Raw genomic sequence first — 22,061 nt, 5'->3', positions numbered from 1 at the left:
AACAGACAGGGCCGGTCAACCTGTCAGAACCCGGTAAACACAGACGCCGGAGCTTTTTTTTAAGAGACGTGCCCCTCTTTCTGTGGCCTTACAGTATGTGCGCCACGGCTCGCGGTTTTTAGCTCCGCCGGGCCTCTTGCGGCGACCTGGCGTGCCCCTCGACCTTTTCCCACAGACTGAACCGCCGTCACACAGAGGGCTGCACCCTGGGGCAACGTGGAGGAGAGGGAGAGGGAAGGGCACCAAGTAGGGGATCGAAGGTGAAGGCTCGGGAACAAAGTGCAGGACTCCACAGCCACGGCATATTTCACACACCGGGAAAAGAAAAGCACAATAAGTGAGAATTTAAAATAATGCAACCTCAAACACACCCTCACTGGCCTCTGAGTGATTTGCATTTCACATTTATTGTCTAATTTATTTAAATAAATGTTTCCCGGAATTAGACATGGCAACCGACCAGCAGCAACAATTACGAGAATGAGAACAGACAGTGAGGTCACTGGAGAAACACCGCACACAGACGACGGATCCACATGTACGTATGTCCACGGGCACAGAGGGACAAGTTGTTTCACCAAAGATGCGGAAGGGAAACAGGAAAAGGCAGCACGAAAATAAAAATGCAGATGTGCAAATGCGTCCATGCAGAAAAATCCTTGCCTTTAATCCAATTATTCACGCTTTATTAAAACAGAGCCAGAGAGATGGAGTCAGACAGGGACTAACCGTGAAGAGAAGAGTCAGAGGCTTTACACAAACATACTCTAACATACAGTCCGTGCAAATATGCACAAATCAAAAGAAAGTGGGACAAGAAGGACCAGGGGAAAAACAAATAATGATGCAAGTGCTGTGATGCACATGTCCGCGGATTCACGCCTCCAAACAAAGCTAACAGAGCTAGCACAACAGACAACACAAACAAGCATAACATGACCAAACACGGTTGTCAGAATGTTGGGTCATTTCAGGCAAGGCTTGCAGCACCATTCCCTAATCTCCTCTCTCTCTCTCTGTCTCTCTCTCACCCTTCCATCATCATTTGATGATCTCCTCTGAAAGAGAAGGTGATTTATAGCATCACACAATGCAGCCACGTGTGTGTCATTGACAGAGGATTTGAACAAAGTGTACGAGTCCACATGCACGAGGCTTTTCTGTTAGGGCCAGTTTTGATATTTCAGTGGGCATCCTTGGCCAAAATTAATAACAATACTAATTATAATGCTCGCAATCATGCAAAAGAAAACTGCTCAGAACAAGTGGATGTGACTTTGAATGTTCAGTAAATACATTATCGCATTGAAATGACTTTACATTAGAAATAAAAAATTATTAAAATACTTGAAACACAACCTTGAAACAGCATTGGCATTTCATTTTCAAATCATTCACTGGTGCATTCAGAGAGCGGACAGTCTAATTCCTTTAGGTCTCTGAACATTTCAAGTAGTAGAATAAACAAGGTTTGTGCGTAAACTTAGAATTTCTCTTCCTAACAGAACACGAGGCTTGACATATGGAGCATTTTTACTAAGTAAATTATTTAAGGTTTCATTGAGAATTGCAATCTCCTTTCTTGCAACGTTTCACACTGCTTGATTTTTTTTCTTTTCTTTTTTTTTATTGCTGAGGAAAACACATTTCATATATTCACATATCAGTATCTGTAAACATCTATGGGCTCTACTGAGGACTGAATGAAATATTGTCAGTATTAGGAGTCATAACAGAACCATAACAAGCAGAGCATTATCAAGTAAATATCACGTCCAAAAGGATATTTTACAAATAAAAATCTTTTGGAAATCAATTTGATTCAGCTAAAACAGGGGTCTTCAGTTTTTCAGGTCAAGGACCCCCAAACTGATGGCGAGATTAAATAGGGACCCCCTACCTATTATATGTGTTCTATATTAAACTAGTGCTATCTATAAATATACACTATAATCAATTTGCATCCAATATTAATCTATTCAAATAACACACAGAAACCTGACAGAGTCAGGGCGTAATATGCTGCCTCTTGATTGGCACAGCAGCGATAGGGGCGGGGCCTACTGTGTACAGGAGGCTTAGATTGACAGGTCTCTGTGTGAAACGGTGCGCTGCTGAGACAGCTCCTGTATCGCCGAGCGAGTGAACTGCTGACTGACAGATATCGTCTTCTGCCTCCATTTATCCCTTTACTAAAATATGTTGGATCTATGGCAATGTGTTGTGAGACAAAATTGTGGGGAAAATATATATATATATATATGTATATATATAAAATGTCTAATCAACCAAAGCATTTGGGACGCCTCTGCAGTACCTCCGCAGACCCCCAATGGGTTGCGGACCCCCTGTTGAAGACCTCTGAACTGAAAAATAAGTCAGCTAGTATTGACTAGGATTTTTTTAAATATCGTTATGGAACATTATTATAAAAACAGCCAGATAAGTGCATAAATTAGCACTTGATCACACAAACATCCCCAACTCCTTCTCCTCATCCAGATCTGTCAGCAAGGCTCTTTATCCTCTACGAAAACAGAGCGAAATCCCTCAATCACAGACACATTCTACATTGCGGTAGGACTGGCTGCTCCACATGTCTAGCATCGACGCCAGGAGGAGGGAGAGAGGGAGAAGAGAGAGGTAGGAGGGGAGACAAGAAAGAGAGAGAGAGAGAGAGAGAGAGAGAGAGAGAAAAAAAAAGAGCCTGGACCCACTGTCAGCTCAGTGAAGCAGAGAGGGAGGGAGACACACATGGACAAGGAGACGGTTCACATACACAAAAAACACACAGAGTCAAATTATTTCATTTATTCTTATTCATGAGATCCATAAACCTATGCTCGTCCATACCATGCACAGATGCCTCACTTTACATATGTGCGCTGACACAAAAACAGATGCACCGAAGCGCGTATTTATGTTTCGCCCAGCACGAGCTGCAGACTCCGTAGCATTTAAGAATCCTAAAAATATCTGAACCAGGCGAGCCGGATGCGCGCATACATACACAGACACACATAACGCAGCGGCAGAGGATCCGCGGTGGAGCTGAGGACACAGCAGGGCTGGCTGCCTGGGGGAGGCAGCAGAAGGTGAGCAGAGATAAGGCCGTGTGATTGTGACTGCATGTCAGAGAGAATCTGCACACCACAACAGTTCAGCATGCCCCGCTTCTCACACACACACACACACACACACACACACACACACACACTAGACAAGACGACACAAACACACACTCATAAACTTTTATATATGCAGTCTGCACTACCTGCAGCAATGTACCTAAACTGGAAATTTAGACTTCACAAACGAATGGCCTGCGTGCATGATAAAGTTTTGGTCGTATTGTAGTGCAGAATTAAGGACCCTTGATCCATGCCTCGTTGCATCTAAACGCCCTGACACTCCGACCTCAAAACGAAGCTAGAGACAACGAGGTTCAAACAATGAAACACTTGGCAAGACGGCATATCTTCCCTTCACAGGAACCCAAAGCGAAGACTGGCTGCAAGGAGGATGCTGACAAGTGCCGCGCTGATCAAAACAGAGGAGACACAGTTGGAGGACGCAAACTGCAAATTTGAGAAAAGGTGAAGGTAAGAATAAGAGAATCCCTGCGTGAGACTGTGAGACTGCTTCAAAAGGTACTACTCTCTGTCCATGGCTTGTTTAAGATATAACATACATGCGAACCCTCAGCGATGTTCTCCATAGCAGCCGGACATGGTCACACTCAGTGGCTCGGCTGTCACAAAACACTGCTTTGTGTAAGTAAAATATGTTGGCACATCTGTAGTAGAGATATCTCCAGAGTCACTGGGATTCTTGCAGTGACTTGGAGCCATGTTGGTGTTAGAAGGCTGCAATACATTCTGAACATGCAACGCTAGTCACATTGATGGTCATTCATATTAAATGCATTTTTAATAGAATTTATGCGGATTCTTGCTTGATTCCTTAGGGAGAAAAGATCAAAAACACCTTGACTTAAGTGATCCCAGGAGGACGATACATGAACTACACTTAATATAATTCAATGATTCCTCCACAATGGAAGCATGTGAGCCATCCATCCCTCGCAAAGACTCCTACCTAAGCACTCAAGGCCACTGACAGAGAATCATCTTTCCTGGCTTTATACAAGACAGAGTCATAAAACCATTTCTTAATTTTAACCACCTCAAGCCTTCACTTTTACATTTTCCTATATGCCATTTCTGTTCTCTCTGTCCATTTCTTTCCACTGCACTAATCCTATAATGACGAAAAGTGACACGCAAAAGAAGAAAGAGCATTATCCTGTACTGATCACGCTAATAAAACTAGATTTGAACTTACAAAAACAAAGTCATCATCTCCTTTGATTTCTTCAAGGCAAATAATGTAGTATTTGTCTTCAGGACACATGTTCCAGCAGCACAGTGCCGCGGCACTGCTCTACTGTCTAACTGTGTGTCGATGGAACAGTGTGTTGCTCGGGAATGCCTGGACTTCACATGTAGTGCCTGAAACTGTTTTTAAATACTGGGAATAAAACATGATGTTACAAAGTCCTGCTTCTGTGCAGTGGCGGTTGAAATGCTGCCAAGATCTATTACAAACCCAGGCAAATGCAAACGCACAGGCCTAACCAAACAAAGGCCAGACTGCCGCCTCTATTCGAACGTTGTATATAATTCTAGAGGGTACATACGTATGACTGCTTGATTCAGGCAACTTTATCATCAAGAATGATGGTAGGTTTTCTTGAGGGTTGCTGAAGAATAAAATGGGCAACCTATTAAAAGTGAGAACTATCTTAGCAGACATATCAACCTGTCGATACTTTTGAACTAGTTAAACTTATGTCTGATCTGGGTTTCATTTAAATCTGCATACAGTACTACGAGTGTTTTGCTTTTGGCAGTTGTCTGTCAGCTTATCGTCAGCCCGTGTGCTTTGCGCGTGTCTGTCTTAACTGCTTCGTGTGAGTATTGTGCATCCCTTTATCAAAGCCGAAGAAAACAGCAAATGAGAGAAAACTTATCCGGACTGATTCCACCGCAGGAGACTCCTAAACAAGTCTGTGACTGGAATGACAAAAATGTCCAACTTTACTCCAGCCGCCTCACTCCCAGAAACACAACCATCAAACACAACCAGCACTTAATTAGCTTCTCACTTGCTGAGTTCACTCAGTTCTGCTTCGCTTGTGTGCGTGCGCGTGTGTTTGCGCGCGTGTTTGTGTCCTCAGCCCAAGGCTCTGTCTGAACGCGTTTCAGCAAATAGAATCCAATTTGTTTAACCTCTATTGAATACGAGCACAGGAAGATTGGCACACGGAGGCTGGTGACAGTGCACTATGAACGTGCTGTTGTATTCTGTTCATCTGACCCTAGTGAGCCAGACAAGATTACAAAGTCCAAGTACTTGTTCCCTATGTATATCCTCAACTGCAATGTAAACCAAACAAATGGCCAGTGTGGCAGCACTCCTACCTGTGTCGCTCGGCATCTTGCCACTGCTGATCTGCTTGAGTCTCTTCTGGTGGGACTTGCCATTGTAGTGGATCTGGGCCTGTGCGGCTGAGTTGAGTTGGATGTTGCAGACCTCACACAATGTGTAGCTCCGCTGCTTCCTCTCCCTTTTGGGTCTGTGCAGGAGTGCAGAATGCAGGGCGCCCCCTGGCGCCTGCTCATCCAGTACTGCGCCCTCCTCCTGGATGTCACAGCAAGCCTCGCTGTCCATTTGCATGCCCAGCCCAGCACCGAGCCCCCTCCTGTCCAGCTCGGCGTTCAGCAACGATGGGCTGAAAGGACGTTTCATACCTGTGGTGGGAGAAAAGGGCGGGAGGAAGAAGGAGGGTGAATCCAAAAGGAAGAACGGCATGGGGCCTTGGATATCCCTAGGTTAACATCTAGGCTACAAGATGCCGTATTGTTTTTTCACTTTCTGAAGAAGCCTAGTGTTTACATGTGCAACACAGCATGAGGCGGTTAAGTGCTGTATCCTGAGCATGGAGGTATCATTTTTCCCAGCCTGGCCTGACCCGGTTCACGCAGCATACAAAGACACCCTGTTAAAGCCTGATAGCTGCAGAGGACATAGAGGCAAAAATACCCCTAATTCCTAAAGCACTGTGGAGGAGCGTGTGGAATCTGACCTTACCCACGCACGGTGTAGCCATGCTTGTCGGCACCCTCCGAGCACCGGCACCTGCTTTTTTTTATATGCACACACTCATGAAGACATTAGGGAGCTGAAAAGAACGTCTGGGCACAAATGCACACAGGGCCAAACTGCGAAGACGCAAGTCCAAGTGGCGGTGGTCCTGGGGAGCGGTGAGGCACCACTTGGGGGAGACAGAGTGCTACAGTGTGGCTCTCTGAAGCCCCTCTGTCAAGCTGTTTCATTTGTGGTGACTGCAAGCCTGCTTGCCGTCTGTGCACCCGTGGCAAGCCAGAACGCTGCAGCACTAGCTCCGCTGCCTCTGTGGAGGATCTCAGCCAAGCAGCGCCTGGATCAGACAGGCAAACCGGAAGACAACCGCGACTCATGAAACCTGTCTGACAATACGGCTCAAATTAGAAAAGCAAGTGCATCATACACAAGTATGTGGAATGCGAACGCTCTTCCTACAAGAGCTACCACTGTACCAAAGCTGTCCGCTGCATGTGGGGGAGGTGGGTCAAAACGGGAAAGCTGGAAGGTGATATTTAAAGCGACTAGTGAGATTTCTTTTGTGGCCAGAATGAGACAAAGCCTTTCGAGTGTACGCTATCGAAGACAAGAGCTGTTTGTTTTACATGCAGCTACTGTCTCTATAAATAAATGAAAAGGTAGGTCTACAGTAGCTGTGCGAAGGATTGAGACATCATTGGGAAAAAAGTCCCTGAAATACACCCAGCTGTGCATTTATGCTGCTGGCTTTTTGCCTTCGCCTCGAGTTATTTACGAAAACACCAAAACCGCTCAAACGCACACACGCACGCACACACAGATAAACCAAAGCAAAGTTAGGTTTATGATGCATACATACCTACATGGATGAAAAAACAAGCGCGAGACGCGCACGCACGCACAAACACGCACACACGCGGCGCTCAAAAACACATTAGAGCAAGCAGCCTCCATGAAAGCTGCTATTCACATTGCCAATCTGGGAGCACTCAAGAGGCTCCATCAGATGTTTTCTCAAAAGCTTTGAGCAACGCTGCTCCCTGGCACCGAATGAAAAAAACCCTCTGTAGTCCTTAACTGCGCAACCTCCTCACACTGCTGCCAAACAACTTAGCTAGCCACCCCAAATTATCATGGCTGTAAAAACAAAAACTCGTACAGAGGACCTACATAAAATAACATGCGGCGCATATCACATCTCTCCGCCCTTCGTCACAACCTCACATCAAGGGACTGTTTTGTATTTGACATAAAATCAGACCGATACAGAGATAGATTTGAGAAAAAGTGGATATGGACCTATTTTTTTATGATTTGTAAGCACTGCTGTTATAATAGAGACCAGTCTGACAGGGATTGACAAAAAGGCTAGCTTCGGATGGCGGCTGTGATAATTCTGCCATTTAATGCAAATAAACTTAACCTTAGAGCCTCGTTCCATGTATAAATTAAAAAAAAGCAAGGGATGGAGAGATCAGAGAGGAATGCATTTTGTATCTGCAACATCTGCATTTTAAATGTTAGCCAAGTTGTCTTGAAGCTTTTATGGAGATATTTTCAGTCTAACGGTCATTTTAAACTCTGTGTATGTTACATACTTGTCAACTTAATTTTCATGTAACACAGATTTCTAGAAAGTTTGTTATGCTTCGTTCAAACAGAACACTCTTCTACTCCTCTGGTGTTTTTTTCCCCCCCACCTCATCTATAATTGATAAGCCGGGCTGCAGGAAGTTGTAAACTAGACACATGATCGCATAACACGTCTGAGGACATCGTCAGGACGGCAGTAAACTAATTTTGTGTATGGACGCTGTGAATCCACCTGCTGGATGATGGAGGCTCACCAGCGCCGAAAGGTTTATATAACCTTCACCTGTGAGTATGTCGAGACTGTAGATACTTTAAAGGCTCTTTCAGCTCAAGGTAAAAGCTGCGTGAGGCGAGAGCCCACGCTGCGTCCACACACAGAGATGTGTAGGTTGAGATTGTCAGGGGTAGCCCTGAAAGAGGAGACTCTGCCAGCCTCGCCATGCCTGCTGTCTGATGCACCCCCTCCTCCCTCCCCTTGTCACACGGGAACCATCAATCACTGCAGCGATCTCGCTGAAAGACCCAGGCTCACCCAGCATAGCAGCCCGGCAATAAAAACTCTATTTATGATCTCACGTCTGCCGCTCTCTGATCCTGAAATACTATCGCACTTTCCCCAACTTAAAACCAGCTCTAACCACCGGCCCACCCCGGAGAGCGCCCCCACCCCACACACCGTGACCACAGCTAGCATGGTCACTTTGGGCCCGTCCTGCTTCAGACAGAAAAGTGGCCTCCAGATGGACCGGCGCAAACACTGCTGGCATGTTAGCAGGTCCTAAATCACTGTGAGAGGGAGACACCAACAACGGGCGCCAGCCAACTGGAGGCGCACGGATCGTATGACCACATCCAGTACAAACTGTCAAAGACACACAAGTGAATGCGTACGCTGTCACAATAGAAAACATAAGATGCCCTTGGATTCTGCCAACTGGGAGAAAACAGTTCACCTAAGAAGCCAACAAGCACTGCAGCAGCCAGAACACACACACACGCATCCATACACTAATTTAGACAAGTAGAACAAATGTACAGGCACAAAAAAAAAGAAAAGAAAGTATAATGAACACTCCTGACCAAACACACAAACGTAATATATCAATAGTTAGCACTCCTCACCACTGACAGCGAAGAGACCGTAAGCAGTATGACTGCGGGCGAGGATTATCTGTTTTCCAGACGTGTAAGATTCAGAATGCTCCTGCCAATCAACCAGGGCTCAGGACACGTACTACATCAGGTCAGAGATGGCAGAGGGGCACAAAGAGACGCATGGAAAGAGAGAGAAGGAGCGGCTGATGAAGGGAGAATAAAGGCGCTTGTATAACTGGCATCATCAAAGCATCATTACTGTCATCACGACTGCATTGTCATTACTGAGCCTGCCTGATCTTTGAGTCTTCACGTCTTCGTGTCCAAAGCATCAGCGTTGATTACGGAAAGTCCAGGCCACAGTCCTCTAATGAGTCTAATTACACAGGAATCAGTGCAGAGCTCAGTGAAGAAGAAGCTTCAACTGTAGCGTGGCTGGTTAGGGAGTCCAAAGCCAGGGCCGCGTGTTTGCAGTCCATATCACCCCGAGCCCATGCCCGAGAGTAAATAAAGAGCAGTGGCACATAAATTGATGCGTTTTCTCTAATCTTTGTTTGCAGCAGTTCTCTGGCAGCGCACGAGGAGGGCATCCGTCGACTTGCGTGTGCTCGTCTGCGTGTGTGCGCCTTTGTGTCCCGGCAAAATAAAATTGCTTCACTGGGGGAATTCACACGCGGCCACACCGATCCTATCCACGGTTTTGTTTGTGTGAGAATGTGTGTGTTTACTCCCGCGCAGGTAGGCAGCCACATTAATAATGTTAGATAGACGTGATAAAAAGGGGACTTCTGATTAAACACGGGGGCTAACAAAGGCTGGACAGCTCATTTATTTTGACAGATCTGAGATAAACACACCAATTTTATACACACTGACAAGTGATCTGACAAGGTTAACAATGAAGAAGGGCATGTTTTAAATTTCTCTGCAAACAATACTGATGAGATAAACCTTTTCAGCCACTTACTTTTAGCTATTTTGGTTTTAGTTTAATTTCCTTAACTAGTTTTAGTCACTTTCTATAGCAGATAAATGGTCTTCAGCGTTCATGGATATGGGTCAGGTAAATCGAGTCATTATTGAGGATGGAGTTATTATTTGTTGCTCTTATTCCACATGTTGATAGCCAGCAGCAGTTTGCGGGACTGCTTACTTGTAAATTTCTACATATCTACATCTCTGACATGCAGCCACCAGGGAGCAGGTACTGACGTGTGCCGAATGGTCTCAGACTGTATGAAAGACAAATCATCTTGTTCACCGAATGTGATTGTATGTAAGGGGCGTGACACGAATTAACATGTGTCTGTTTGCGCGTAAATCGATTCTCGTAGCAGTGTTTCCAAAGATTAAAGAAAACACGTTTGTTGAATTTACATATCCTGGTATGGACCGTGGAGATTCGCGACAACGTGGTCAATGGATTACAGTGTACAAGAGCACCAGCCTATGTGAACAGCAAGGAACTGCTCGCTACCTTTTGATGTACGAAATTACATAGAACAGAGGAACTGAACATGGACACAAAATCCAACAGAGTGAAATGGATTAAAGAAAAATAGATGGAAGGGGAAGACTTCTGCTTTACATCCTGCCGCTGCATTTTCTCAAGTGCTGTTTAATTCTTTTAGATTCAGATCAAAATACTACTTAGGAAAGCAATGCACAAAATATGGAGTGAACGGTGGTGTTAAGAAGAGCATGCCTTATTTAGTAGTGCATTTATCAAAGGACGAGAAGAAGAAACATCAGCTCATCAGTTTTATTGTACTCTATTTATTCACATACAGTAGATGCAAAGTACGCACTATTTACTGGACCGCAATAAATAATCTTGCCATTGTGTTCCACTTTAAGATTCTTTTAACTGTTTATTATTAAATGACACGTTCTTCCCCCTTTGTTGGTGTCATGTACCCAGTGAGGTTGAGGAGAATCTGATGCCAAACACCAGGTTTTACAATTTCCCAAAAGCGTTCAACCACTGCACTGAAAAGGCTGACTCCGTCCACTGTGGTCCTATTCATTTCTCCACCACAAAAAAAAAACAGACCAGTCCAATTTTTGCACTCATGCTCAAACATCCGCCTGTCTCAAGTGTGCTAAAGTTAGCCAAAGCAGGAAAACAGGCCCGTATTCCCCTTGTTCACATTTCACCGCAAACTCAACTGGGGAACAGCCCAACATGAGTAACCACAGACATTGGGAGAGGTTCCATACAACACTAGATATACTTAGACGCGGACAAACCCAGATTCAGCCGCAGTCACAATACACACACACACACACTGCACAGTCAACCATCTGCACACACTCCCAAACGAGGAGACACAATCTTTATTTCCCTGGAGGGAAAACATTTTGGATGGCAATTTGTCCAAAGACCTAAGAGGTGTTTATTTTACAACCTACTTTGGCCAGAGCCTTCGCCCTCTTTTTTTTTTCTTTTTTTTTTCAGCAAACATCTGACACCATCTGTAACAGCTGAATAATACAAGAGCTACAGGGCATTGTTGAAGCAACAGCAATTTTTGAGGCATCTGTTGACTAAGGTGTGACACAAAAAGCTGGCAGTTTGAGCGCCATGCCAGTGGTGTTTGGCAGAGGTATTCCGGAATCAGAAATAGCATCAAGGACATTTGCCACCGCTGGCTCAAACATGCGCGGCCGAGAGAATTATTCGCGCTGACTTGCGCCGGCTTCCCCTTCGCTCACTTTTACTATAAATCACGGCGGGGAAAGCAGCTCCATCAGCACCAAGGACGATGTCGAACGTTGTTTTTCCATTCACTTTAACCATAAAGGTCAGAAATTTACAGTCAGCCTCAAGGTGCAGACAGTGATGTGTGCGCTGTCACAAGTCTGGAGAAAAGGATTAAATATTGCCAGGCAAGTATATAGATTTCTGCTCTCAGATAAGCGACTAATCCTGCATATATTTAAAAATGATGAGTGAGAATGACGTACTTTTGTGTCTATCTCAAAACACCAATGCAGTTTAATATGCTTCAGTAGTTAACTGTACAGCCAGCCTGCATGTAACTCCCCACATAGCTCGTGTGACAAACATCGCGTGCACAGTGTGGACAGCTAAGAGGCAGTTCTCGGCTGGATAGCATGACTGATGGAGATGGGAGGAAACAGATTGCCTTCAGCAGAAAGAAGAGGATTAAGACGGATGAAATTTGGACACAGGTGCAGTTTGTTGCTGTTTGCATACTATTGAGGTTAAGCTCTTGAATGCCTCTCAAGCAACTTCCTCCACTGCGTGCACCTCCTCGCACGCACGGAAACAAACACCCCAACACATGCTCCTCCATCCGTGTAAACATGTTATTCCACTAATGTATTTTTCAAGTTGGTGGGCGATTGTAAGTCCTTAAATAAAAAAAGTACGCCACAGTGAATCAGCAGGCATCTCTGGCAAAATAACTCCTGGTCTGCTTCAAGGGAGAGAGAAAATATGTGGGGCAGACACTCTCTCATACAGCCTCTTATAAACCATGAATAACTGAGGAATCCACAGTGTTCTGACCACGGGTTATTCAGACGACAGTGACCTAATACCTATTAAACTCGGCCTAGGGCTATTTTCATTTTGCATTCAATATTAATCTATTCAAATAATACACAGGTTCAAATATTCATTCCTTTTTCTTTCAAACATGTGCGACAGTAGGGTGGCCGTGCAACTGCTGGAAACATACCTACATAACACACAGCTACATAAGATAGCTAAATTATTGAAACGTAGCTAAATAATTGACAGTTCCAGGATTCAACTGTAAACATAGCTAAATGCTAGTGAGCTGCACTGTTAGCTTCTCTTCTCTCTCGAATATATTTCAACTGGGCACTGAAGAGGCTCACGGCCAATTGTGGGGAACCTGACAGAATCAGCATGAAATATGCGGCAAAGTGATTGGCTCAGCAGCGATAGGGGTGGGGCCTAATGTATACACGATGCTTAGGTTGACAGGTCTCGGCTAGTGTTGTGGTCTGGGTGAAACAGATTCTCACAGCTCCCGTATCACTGAGTGAAAGATAACATCTTCTGTCTCCATTTATCCATTTACTGAAATATGCTGTGGAGGAAAATTAAAAAAAATAAATAATATATATATAATCAACCAAATACTTTGCGACCCCCTATGGGCTGCAGGTCCCCTGGTGAAGACCTATGCCTTACAGGATTAACATATTACAATTTAAGACATTAAAGTGTCACCTAGGTTGGCTTATGCTGGTTGAGTCTTAAATCCAAATATTCTCTTTAAAAGAAACGTCTAAGATGTCTTTAGTAAAATTACTGAAGGTAACTGAATGGGGGCTTTATTCCCGGCTTTCATATTATATCCAAGACAATGACTATTTCTTTAATGCCGTGTTAATTCCCCCTTTTATCCAGAATCTGTGTTGTTTCAATCAATCATCAAGACAAACTGAATGTGGCCCCTGTAGCACACTGGTGCACTGTTTTGACATCTTTACCTTAATGCATTCGTGCGCTCATATTTTCTACACGTTGGTTTTACTCTATTATCCATTCTCAAAAGGACCTTAATGTTTCCCAGAGTATTACCAGCATGTAACCGACATCATGCATCAAACCTGCCAACCAGCTGCAGCCCCACTTGCTCTGCCCTCCCCCTTTCTCCTTGTCACGCTGCAAACGACGACACACTTGTGAAATTGCAAAAAAAAAAAAAAAAATTTGCGCAGTGATTGATGGACACTCTCTTTCTCGTATCTCATGCCTCTCTGAAAGGCAATAAAAACTTTCTAAAGTGCCAGATTCCCGCTGTCTCACTTTCCTCTGCGTTTCCTATAACCGGCCTCTCTTCGAGGGGGTAGGTTCCTTGGATGACTCCAGTGCTGTATGGCTTACAAGCTTTGTTAATGAGCTGCTTCTTTTCATCGGTGTGGTGTATTTGGCCCCAGTTGGGGAGAGTTGTAATTACTGTGAGGATTTGATTGCATTAGCTTCATCCCTACCTGTCGTTAATGACATTAGTTCTGTAGGAGGAAATTCATTAGACACAGAGAGCTGAGTCGGCCTCCCTCACATACTGTTAGACACACTGACAAATTACCTGCTGCGCTGTAAACAAATGCAGTTTGGTAAGACTGGAGTTTCTGAAACAAGCACTCAAACATCCGGGAAACTTTACATTACTGCGAGTGGCATCAAAAGTTGAAGAGCTATAGATCTTCTCTGCCTTAGCACGGGAGTTATGTGATTTCGAATGAGCCACACTACATAAAGCCGAACCCCGTACGCATCCACGCAGACGAATGGACACGCACTCGCCATCAGCGCGACAGGAAGTGGTCTCCGAGGAACAAGCAAAGGCTGCGCTGTCCCAATAAAGGGAGATAAAGAGCACTGAGGCTTCTGCTGAAATGCTGTTTCAGCATGTGGGTAAGCGAGCGTGATTCAGCTGCACATGTCTGTCTGCGCGTGTGTGCGCTGTGGCATCTAAGAGTGAGTATCCAACTGTATTATCCAGGGATCAGTTATGGTGTTGATGCTGGCATGCAAGCTGTCCTTGCCAATAAGCTGTATCCATCAGTCCCTGTCGCACTTCCCGTGCCAGCTCTGATAAGAGAAAGGATTACCTACCCAGAACGGAGGATAGTTGTTATTTATGTTGCCATGCTACTCAAGGGACATGCACACAGAGTGCAGACTCACTCTAGACATTTACATTTTTACACATGATGCAGTACCGTAAGGGAGGCCTGTTGTCCCACTCCTACCTTCAGAATAGTATTAAGAAACAGTGATTTCAACTGGCACTGAATCATTATTATTATTTTGTATCCTCATGCACATTCCCGTATCATAACCCGGCAGAATCGTAAAGCAAATGCTGTTTTTCCCACATCCATCGAAATGATTTCTGGCTGGCTTTTGGATATTCACCAGGCATGTGACACGGATTAATCAGAGCTTTCTTTCTCAGAGAATTACTGTATTCTGTCACTGCAGACAATGAGAGCAGAGTTGCAGGACTAAAAAAAAAAAAAAAATCCCCTCCACAATGAGAGCTTCAGATGAAATGAATAACTTCCTGGAGCTGATTGTGGAGTTGGCTGATGATGTTCCATGAATTTGTCTCTATGATTTTACATTATAGTCACATTTTAATAACACACTGGTCAGTGTGACTTAGACAAAATGTTTTCAAATTCCACCAACTTTAAAATGCACTTCAAAATACGTAGATGTACATAGACGTATGTTTCCCCCGTACCTCCATTACATGCTTCCATGCCAGTAGGTGCCAATGCAGATGAAACTGAAACTTTTCAGTGTTGTTACCAGTAAAGCTGAAAACACAAATCTGTGACTACTTAAAATAGGCCTAACCTTGTTTTAGGAGCTGTTTCAGGTCCACTAGATTTATAAAAATAAATAAACTCTTACCTAGACACACAGTACACGTAGTCCACTACTTTAACCAGTTCAACAGAAAGAAAAAGCGCAGTGTTACAGCCTGGAGCCCCCTCTGAAACTCGTTTGGCAACATAGTCAAATCACTGCTTCTAATGGCCGACAGCCCAATAATCTTAAACAAGACATTAGGATTTGAATGTTAAATTTCCTCCGAGCAGTGTGAGGTGAGAGACAAATAGGTGAACGGTGTTGTAAAAAGACTGGCTAAAACGTGGTGACGCACGCGGTCCCTGCTGAGTTCAGTTCAGCTGAACCTTTAAACACATTATCACCAGCCACTGCCAAAGAGCTCCCACAGAGCACACCGCTGTACGTATCACCATTTACCTCGCCTACCACAAAGACACACACATGGATATCCCACTATTCCGTGTCAATGGCTACATTAGTGTAAAAAAAAGAAAAAAAAAAGCGAACTCTCAGCTCGTATATTTAAAGATCGTATATTTAAACTTCTCTCAGCAAAGAATTAGCAGGGTCACCGTAAATCGTTTTATTTTAGAAGAATAACCCAGTCAATGCACAATACATCTGATCTATTTTGTGTTGCCATCTTATGCGCTGAATGCCCACTTGCTGATACTACGGTTCACTTTAAGGAGGAGATGTCACCCTTCCTGGAACTGTTTACGCTGCTTGTGCATGTGATCCATAAGTACGGCAGAAACCAAAATGAGCAGTATGCGTCAGTCATTTGTAAGAAAGCGGCTGAGCCTGCGCCGTATAATAATGTGGCATTAACAGCGCGATCGACGAAGTCAGCAATCAGAGCGAGGTTAACGGCAAACTAGCCTGACCTTTGAACTCCAGTTAATTTGGCCCTTAACATTCCTCCACGCACTGTGACTGGATTGCTTCCTGAACGGCCGAACACCACCTCCAGCTCCCTTCCCCGCGCACAGTGCCACGGCGTACACTGTCTCTGCCTGCGAGTTTGTTGCCAATTTCCTGTCTGAAATGAGAAGGTCAAGGCACCTGCTAAGACTGGGGTCAGACTCATGAGGAAAAACTTTGCAGCATGTGTGCGCGAAATGAAATGATGAAGTGCTAAAAGTACCAGCTGTATTTCTACATAACACCGTTCACCTCCATGCACCAGCGAACGCACACCTCCCCCCCTCCCCTTTTGCAGTTACCGGCACATCTTTCCCTTTTCCACCAGCACGTAAGAGACCCCGAGGAACTTATTAACACTGTTAAAGTAGGCTAATTATGTAGCAGACATTTTCAACACGCGGGCGTGTGCGTGAAGCCAGCTTGTGTGAGGGAGCGCGATCGCTTCGTTGTGTATGATGTGTAATGATGTGTGTGCCTCGTCAATTGCTCTCACAGGAAGTGAAGTGAATCAATCAGGTTGTCACTCATAATTACGGGGCTATTAATAACAAAACACTCCGCTGTTGCCTCCACAACAGGCATAACAGACGGAATGACTCCACCAGGAAAATAGTTTTATCGCCGTATCAATTATTCAGCGCTTGGCAGGAAGTAGAATTTGCATGTGCTTTAAATTACGGGTGTAAAGACAATTCACTGCTGGTTATGTATCGGTTTCCTAATGTATTTCTGGATAACAGCTAGAATCAAGGGCAATCTCCATCACTGTCTTAGTGGTAGTGATAGAGCCAACTGGTGCTCATCGATCACACACTAAACCGCTGCAGAGGAATAAAGTACTAACAGCTATTTAGAAAGAGGATCAAGTAGCTGAGGAATGCCTGGGAGGTGTTGATGAGCAAGTATATTATGAGGGCATAAATATAGAGTGACTACTATTAATGACATGGTTTAGATAGGAGGGATGTGGAGAGAGCAGGCCTATTGTGGTTTATGACTGAACGTCTAAATATCCAAAATATGAGGTTATAGCAAGAAGTTAAAGGTATTCAGATTGCAGATAAAGTACAGAAGTGGCATGTGTTCTGTCTTTAATGGCATAAAATCTGGTACAGGAAAAGATTCAGTCAATAAACCTGAAAAAAAAGTGATGTTTTTATTCTTTTGATTGAGTAAACATATAAACTGCCTGCATAAGGCTGCCTACATCAAGGTCAATTTACCTGATCACTTACCTCCAGATGACTTTTCCTTTGAAATAACAACATACATGCATTGCTTACCACTTCTTATTTCGTTCTATCAAATTTCTCTGCGAGTGAAGATGATGAGAAAATAAAGATGGGCACCATTGAAAACTGAAACAATGAGCTGCCAGTATTATAGTGCTGCAACTAAATGCATAAACACTAAAGCTTTACACTATTTAAGTAATAATTCCGTTGTATTTGTCCTAATTACACCTCTGACAGTACAAAAATATGACTTAGTTACAGTTTAATGTCTTAAAGTCATATATCTTTACAGTGACCTGCTACTAGGAGAAGAAGAAGAAGCACATCAGTGGGTCAGTGTGACACAATGATGCAGGCTAATATACAGGATACGCTCCTAGAATAGTGTGATGGATCAGTTGATAGGGTGGTGGCAGGTGAGAATGCATGCACTATACTTAGCAACTATGTGATATATGGTTATACTGCATAGTAACTCTAAGAGTTGGCGTTGGCGCAGCCCTCGAATCACCGGTGAGTATGACATCAAAATCAGTAGCTAAACTTGGATTCTGGTTTTGCTCTGACGTTCAGATTATTTTGAAAGACTAGATGTTCGCTAGAAAAGAAACTGAATTGTTCAATCTAATGCTGTAACACCAGAGGTGAATTCAGCTTTGCCTTGATGCCAAGAGCCGAATCTTTCTCTGTGACAACAGCACAGCATAAAATTTAAGGGGATACGCTGCCCTGATGTAAAATTTAGTCACTCACCGTATTCCACAGAGAAAAATCGTTTTTAAACAATCATCATCGGCATCATCCTAGTCTGGCAGTGCAGCTGTTAGCTTTAGCTTAGCATAGGCGCTATAATTTAGTGCCGCCAATTAGCCAGTCGTTCGCAAAAGTGATAAATAAACTCAAGAATTTTCCTAATTACTTACCTGAAAGCTCAAAACTTTCGTCAACACACCGGCGTCACTAGTTTTCAGGTGCTGCATGGTGTCTTTGCACATGACAGCTGTGCTTTTTCGGTGCTTTGCCGGAATATAGCCCCAAGTCTATATCTACCCTAGGCAATTCCTCTGTGTTAACTGCATTGACATTTGCACTCTGAATGTACAGAACACAAGAAGTAATTGGGAAAATTCTCGAGGTTATTTATCACTTTTTGGATCAACTGGCTAATTGCCAACACTACATTACAGCACCTATCCTAAGCAAAAGCTGACAGCTGCACTGCCGGATTAGGACAACGCCTTAGATGGATTTAAAAACGCCTTTTCTCACATTACATTCTAGGGAATATGGTGACTGACTAAATTTCACATAGGGGTGGCATATCCCTTTAAACCCTCCAATGTACATGGCGTTGGGTAGAATATCTAGTTAGAATGATATAGTTTGTTTATTTAATATTAAACGCTGGTGTGCTGGCTTTGTCGTGCACTGGACAAAGTTCATATCCTACAAGAAATCAGAATGTGCAGACCTGTCTGTCTCTTTACTTACATGCTGGGATTAGTTATTCGTAATGCCGACATCATTCACCCCACAAGATTTCTGTCAAGAGAAATATGACAGCATCTTATCAGCTAGCACGTGTGGGCTGACAGTTTTGAAAGCTGGCGGGGGGAAAAAAAAGCCAACAAAATGAGGTCTGGTCCGCGCCTTTCGGCCCTCCAGACGTTCCAGCAGGAGAATGACAGCGGCTTTAGTCCTGATTAAAAGGGATGTAAGAATTTATCCACCTGCTGTAAAGATTTCTTTTTAATGAGCTCCTCAGTTGACTTCATCAGCACAGACATTCGTGCTAAGAAGGCCATTCGATACCACGGGTGGATTCGTTTTAGCCACAACTCATTTCCTTATCTGGGACAGAGACAGTCTGCGCAGAGACAGCTCACAAATGTAAAGAATCAGGCCCCTCTGGATCACTTTGCGTGGCTGGCTTCCCTCTCATAGGCTGTGACAGATTTGACTTTAAACGTCTCTCAGAAAATTTTAAATAAAATATGATTTATACTCGGCTTGGTCACACCCTCTTTTTCTACTAAACCATTATAGTTGTAGCAGCTTTGTTCTTAGACAGACATTTTTGTTCTGGTAATTTCTTTTGAAGACAAAAGCATGAGATCCTTAAATTGATCTGCTCACGTGTTGTCCATGTACGTAATGTGCTCCAACTAAACAGCTACTCATAACCTTTAACTCCCTTGTATATATTCACGATACCTTGTATCATTAATATCATTCATTCACCCTGAACAATAGGATGGGATCACACATAGAGGAGAGAGAAAAGTAATGGTGTCTTCATGAACAACTATCCACAGTAGTGATTATGATGACTGTGGCTGTCAAAGTAATCACTAAAACGATAATGATGATAGATAGGACCGCAGTGAAAAGGATAGTCTACAGCCAAATGCAAGTGAAAAGACTTCCACATGTTCACCATAACTACCTGGCTCACAAACGATCTCTCCACACACAGGGAGCACACATTAATTCTTTACCCAATTATGCCATTATCACCCCATTACTCATGAATTCATTCAATTATCATCCCCAGGTAGGAGCATGCCAGTGTGCGGCCATTATAACCTATTTTGCACTACAAATGATAACAGCAGCGGAGGTCGTTGAACGAGACGAGAGAAATGAAATCACTTTTCCGGCGCCAAATGGACTGCCAGCTAAAACCTGGAGTGACTTTGATTGTGTCTCTCCGTCGCGGAGACAAAAAGGGTGGTGGTGAGAGGAGAGGAGAAGCGGAACAGAGAGCCACCTAAAGAGGGAGAGAAAAGGGAACAGCTCTCAGTCGGTCCAGCTTCAAACAGAAATGAGATGCCGTGATGTGGAGCTGGAGTAGCCCACGACTGATGAGCTGCTCTGGCCGGCTGCAGCACATGCCGAACGCACACAAGGCAAGAGGAGGAGAGGAGGGCTAATGATGCGTGTAGGAGAATTACCCCTCTCCTCCACAAAGGACAGTCGCTCTGCTAGTCGCATGGACAACACTTATTTCAAATGACCCCACCGTCTATTCATGAGGCATAAGTGTGTCCGTGTTCAAGTCTCTTTGCGTGTGCATACATCTGCCTCGCCGCGTCTCCAGGGTGAATAAATGGAAGTCTCCACGTGTACAACTACACACACACACGTTCTAACACGTGCAGTGAGATCTCACTACAGGCTTATGAAAATACATCTTTTAGATTTATCCAAGAAAAGTCAGCTGTGTCACTCTTTTGCAAAAAAAAAAAAAAAAACAACAACAAACAAAAATCTCTGTTTCATACAAACACCAAGTGATACGTTTACAAAAAAACCCCACATGCCTCTAATTTTGGGTCTGTATGCAGGAATCCAATCGTTTCTTTCAGAGAGCTTGCCATCCCACCTCCTTTGCAACAGATGCAAACAGATGCTTTGGCTTTGTGGGCATAACAGCACAAACAAATGGAAAGACAAACTCTGCAAAGGAACAACTTTAAACCAGATATTTATGCAGCTGTTCTGTTATTATCATCCTATCTCCAATTCTCTATATATCTCATAATGTCCTGCATTTTCCTGAGTCTGAAGCATGGCTGCGTGGAAGTACAAACACAGCCTTCAGCTCTCGAGACACATTCATTTGGGCGGCTTTGCCTTCTGTGCTTAGCTCCAAGGTGTTTTGGTATCTGCTGATGAGGTGGGTAAGGCACGACTCATTCACGTTCTTCACTCGTGCTTTCTAAGTGCTAAGCCAGCTTTAAAATGCACCTGAAACGTTTCATTGCTGATGGTATCTGAGTCCTCTTTGTGCAGATTATTGACCATCTGTTAATCTTGGCGATGATGCGCCCTCGACCACCTGGCGTAGACGTAATAAACAACGACAGGGTCAGGGGGATTTTTAAACCGCACTGTATTAGAAAGGGTTAAGAGGTGGTATGAGAACTGAGTGACAGGAAAAGGGTAAAAAAAAAAAAAAACACACCCTCCTCAAGCCAGCGCTCTATTTACCCTGGGTGTGGGGGTAAACTGTCCTTGAGATACTGATCTATTGCTTTTCTGGCAAGACTATCTTCACCCAGCCCATCTGAGGCTCCAGGGGACAGAAATGTTGATTAGACATCGCTCAGAAGAGTGCACAAACATGGCTTGAGTCCGTCAGATCATCCCCGCCTCCATTTTTTTTTCCTCCCACCATCGACACATAATTGTTAACTAATATGTTTGGTCAGGAGAGCCACGATGAGCAGATGAAGTCATTGTGAAACTTCGATGGCGCTGGATGTGTTTTCGAAGGGCTGCAAGCAATTAGGATGTGGTTAATGAATAAAGAGGCTGCCCGGTTCACGCCGAGGCACACGTTCGCATGTGGTAGCGGACCCTCACACACTTCGACCGGTGGATGACACTTTCAAGTGAAGGGCAATGGATTATAGGCCAGTAAGGGCTTAGCATGTAATTCAAACCATTTTTCCATCACATTTGTACTCACTTGAGGTCTAATCCCGGCTGATTAACGTGCCAGGCACTGCCTTATCAGCGTGGCTCGATCAGTGACACATACACACACACACAGGTGTAAATCAAAGTGGAGTCCCCCGTGTCACATGTTTCACTGCAATGATCGTTCTCCTTTAAACGTGCATCTCTTGTTCAAGAATCAGTCTTCAGGTGCAGCCTCTCCATCTATAATC

At 44.1% G+C, this 22,061-nt stretch overlaps 1 protein-coding gene across 3 annotated transcripts in view; it reads right to left on the bottom strand.

Moving 5' to 3' along the window:
• The window catches only part of znf385c (zinc finger protein 385C), a 120,022-nt gene that overhangs the window by 66,466 nt on the left and 31,495 nt on the right, over positions 1–22,061 (bottom strand). For all 3 annotated transcript variants that reach the window (XM_047570854.1, XM_047570853.1, XM_047570855.1), the window contains exon 2: positions 5,484–5,813. In XM_047570854.1, coding sequence (XP_047426810.1) covers positions 5,484–5,811 — 328 coding nt within the window. In that variant the 5' untranslated portion in view covers positions 5,812–5,813. The remainder of the gene's footprint in view (positions 1–5,483; positions 5,814–22,061) is intronic.

Source organism: Mugil cephalus, chromosome 20 (genome assembly GCF_022458985.1).
Source record: "Mugil cephalus isolate CIBA_MC_2020 chromosome 20, CIBA_Mcephalus_1.1, whole genome shotgun sequence".
Classification (NCBI taxonomy): domain Eukaryota; kingdom Metazoa; phylum Chordata; class Actinopteri; order Mugiliformes; family Mugilidae; genus Mugil; species Mugil cephalus.
This window is presented reverse-complemented; position numbering and strand designations above follow the sequence as displayed.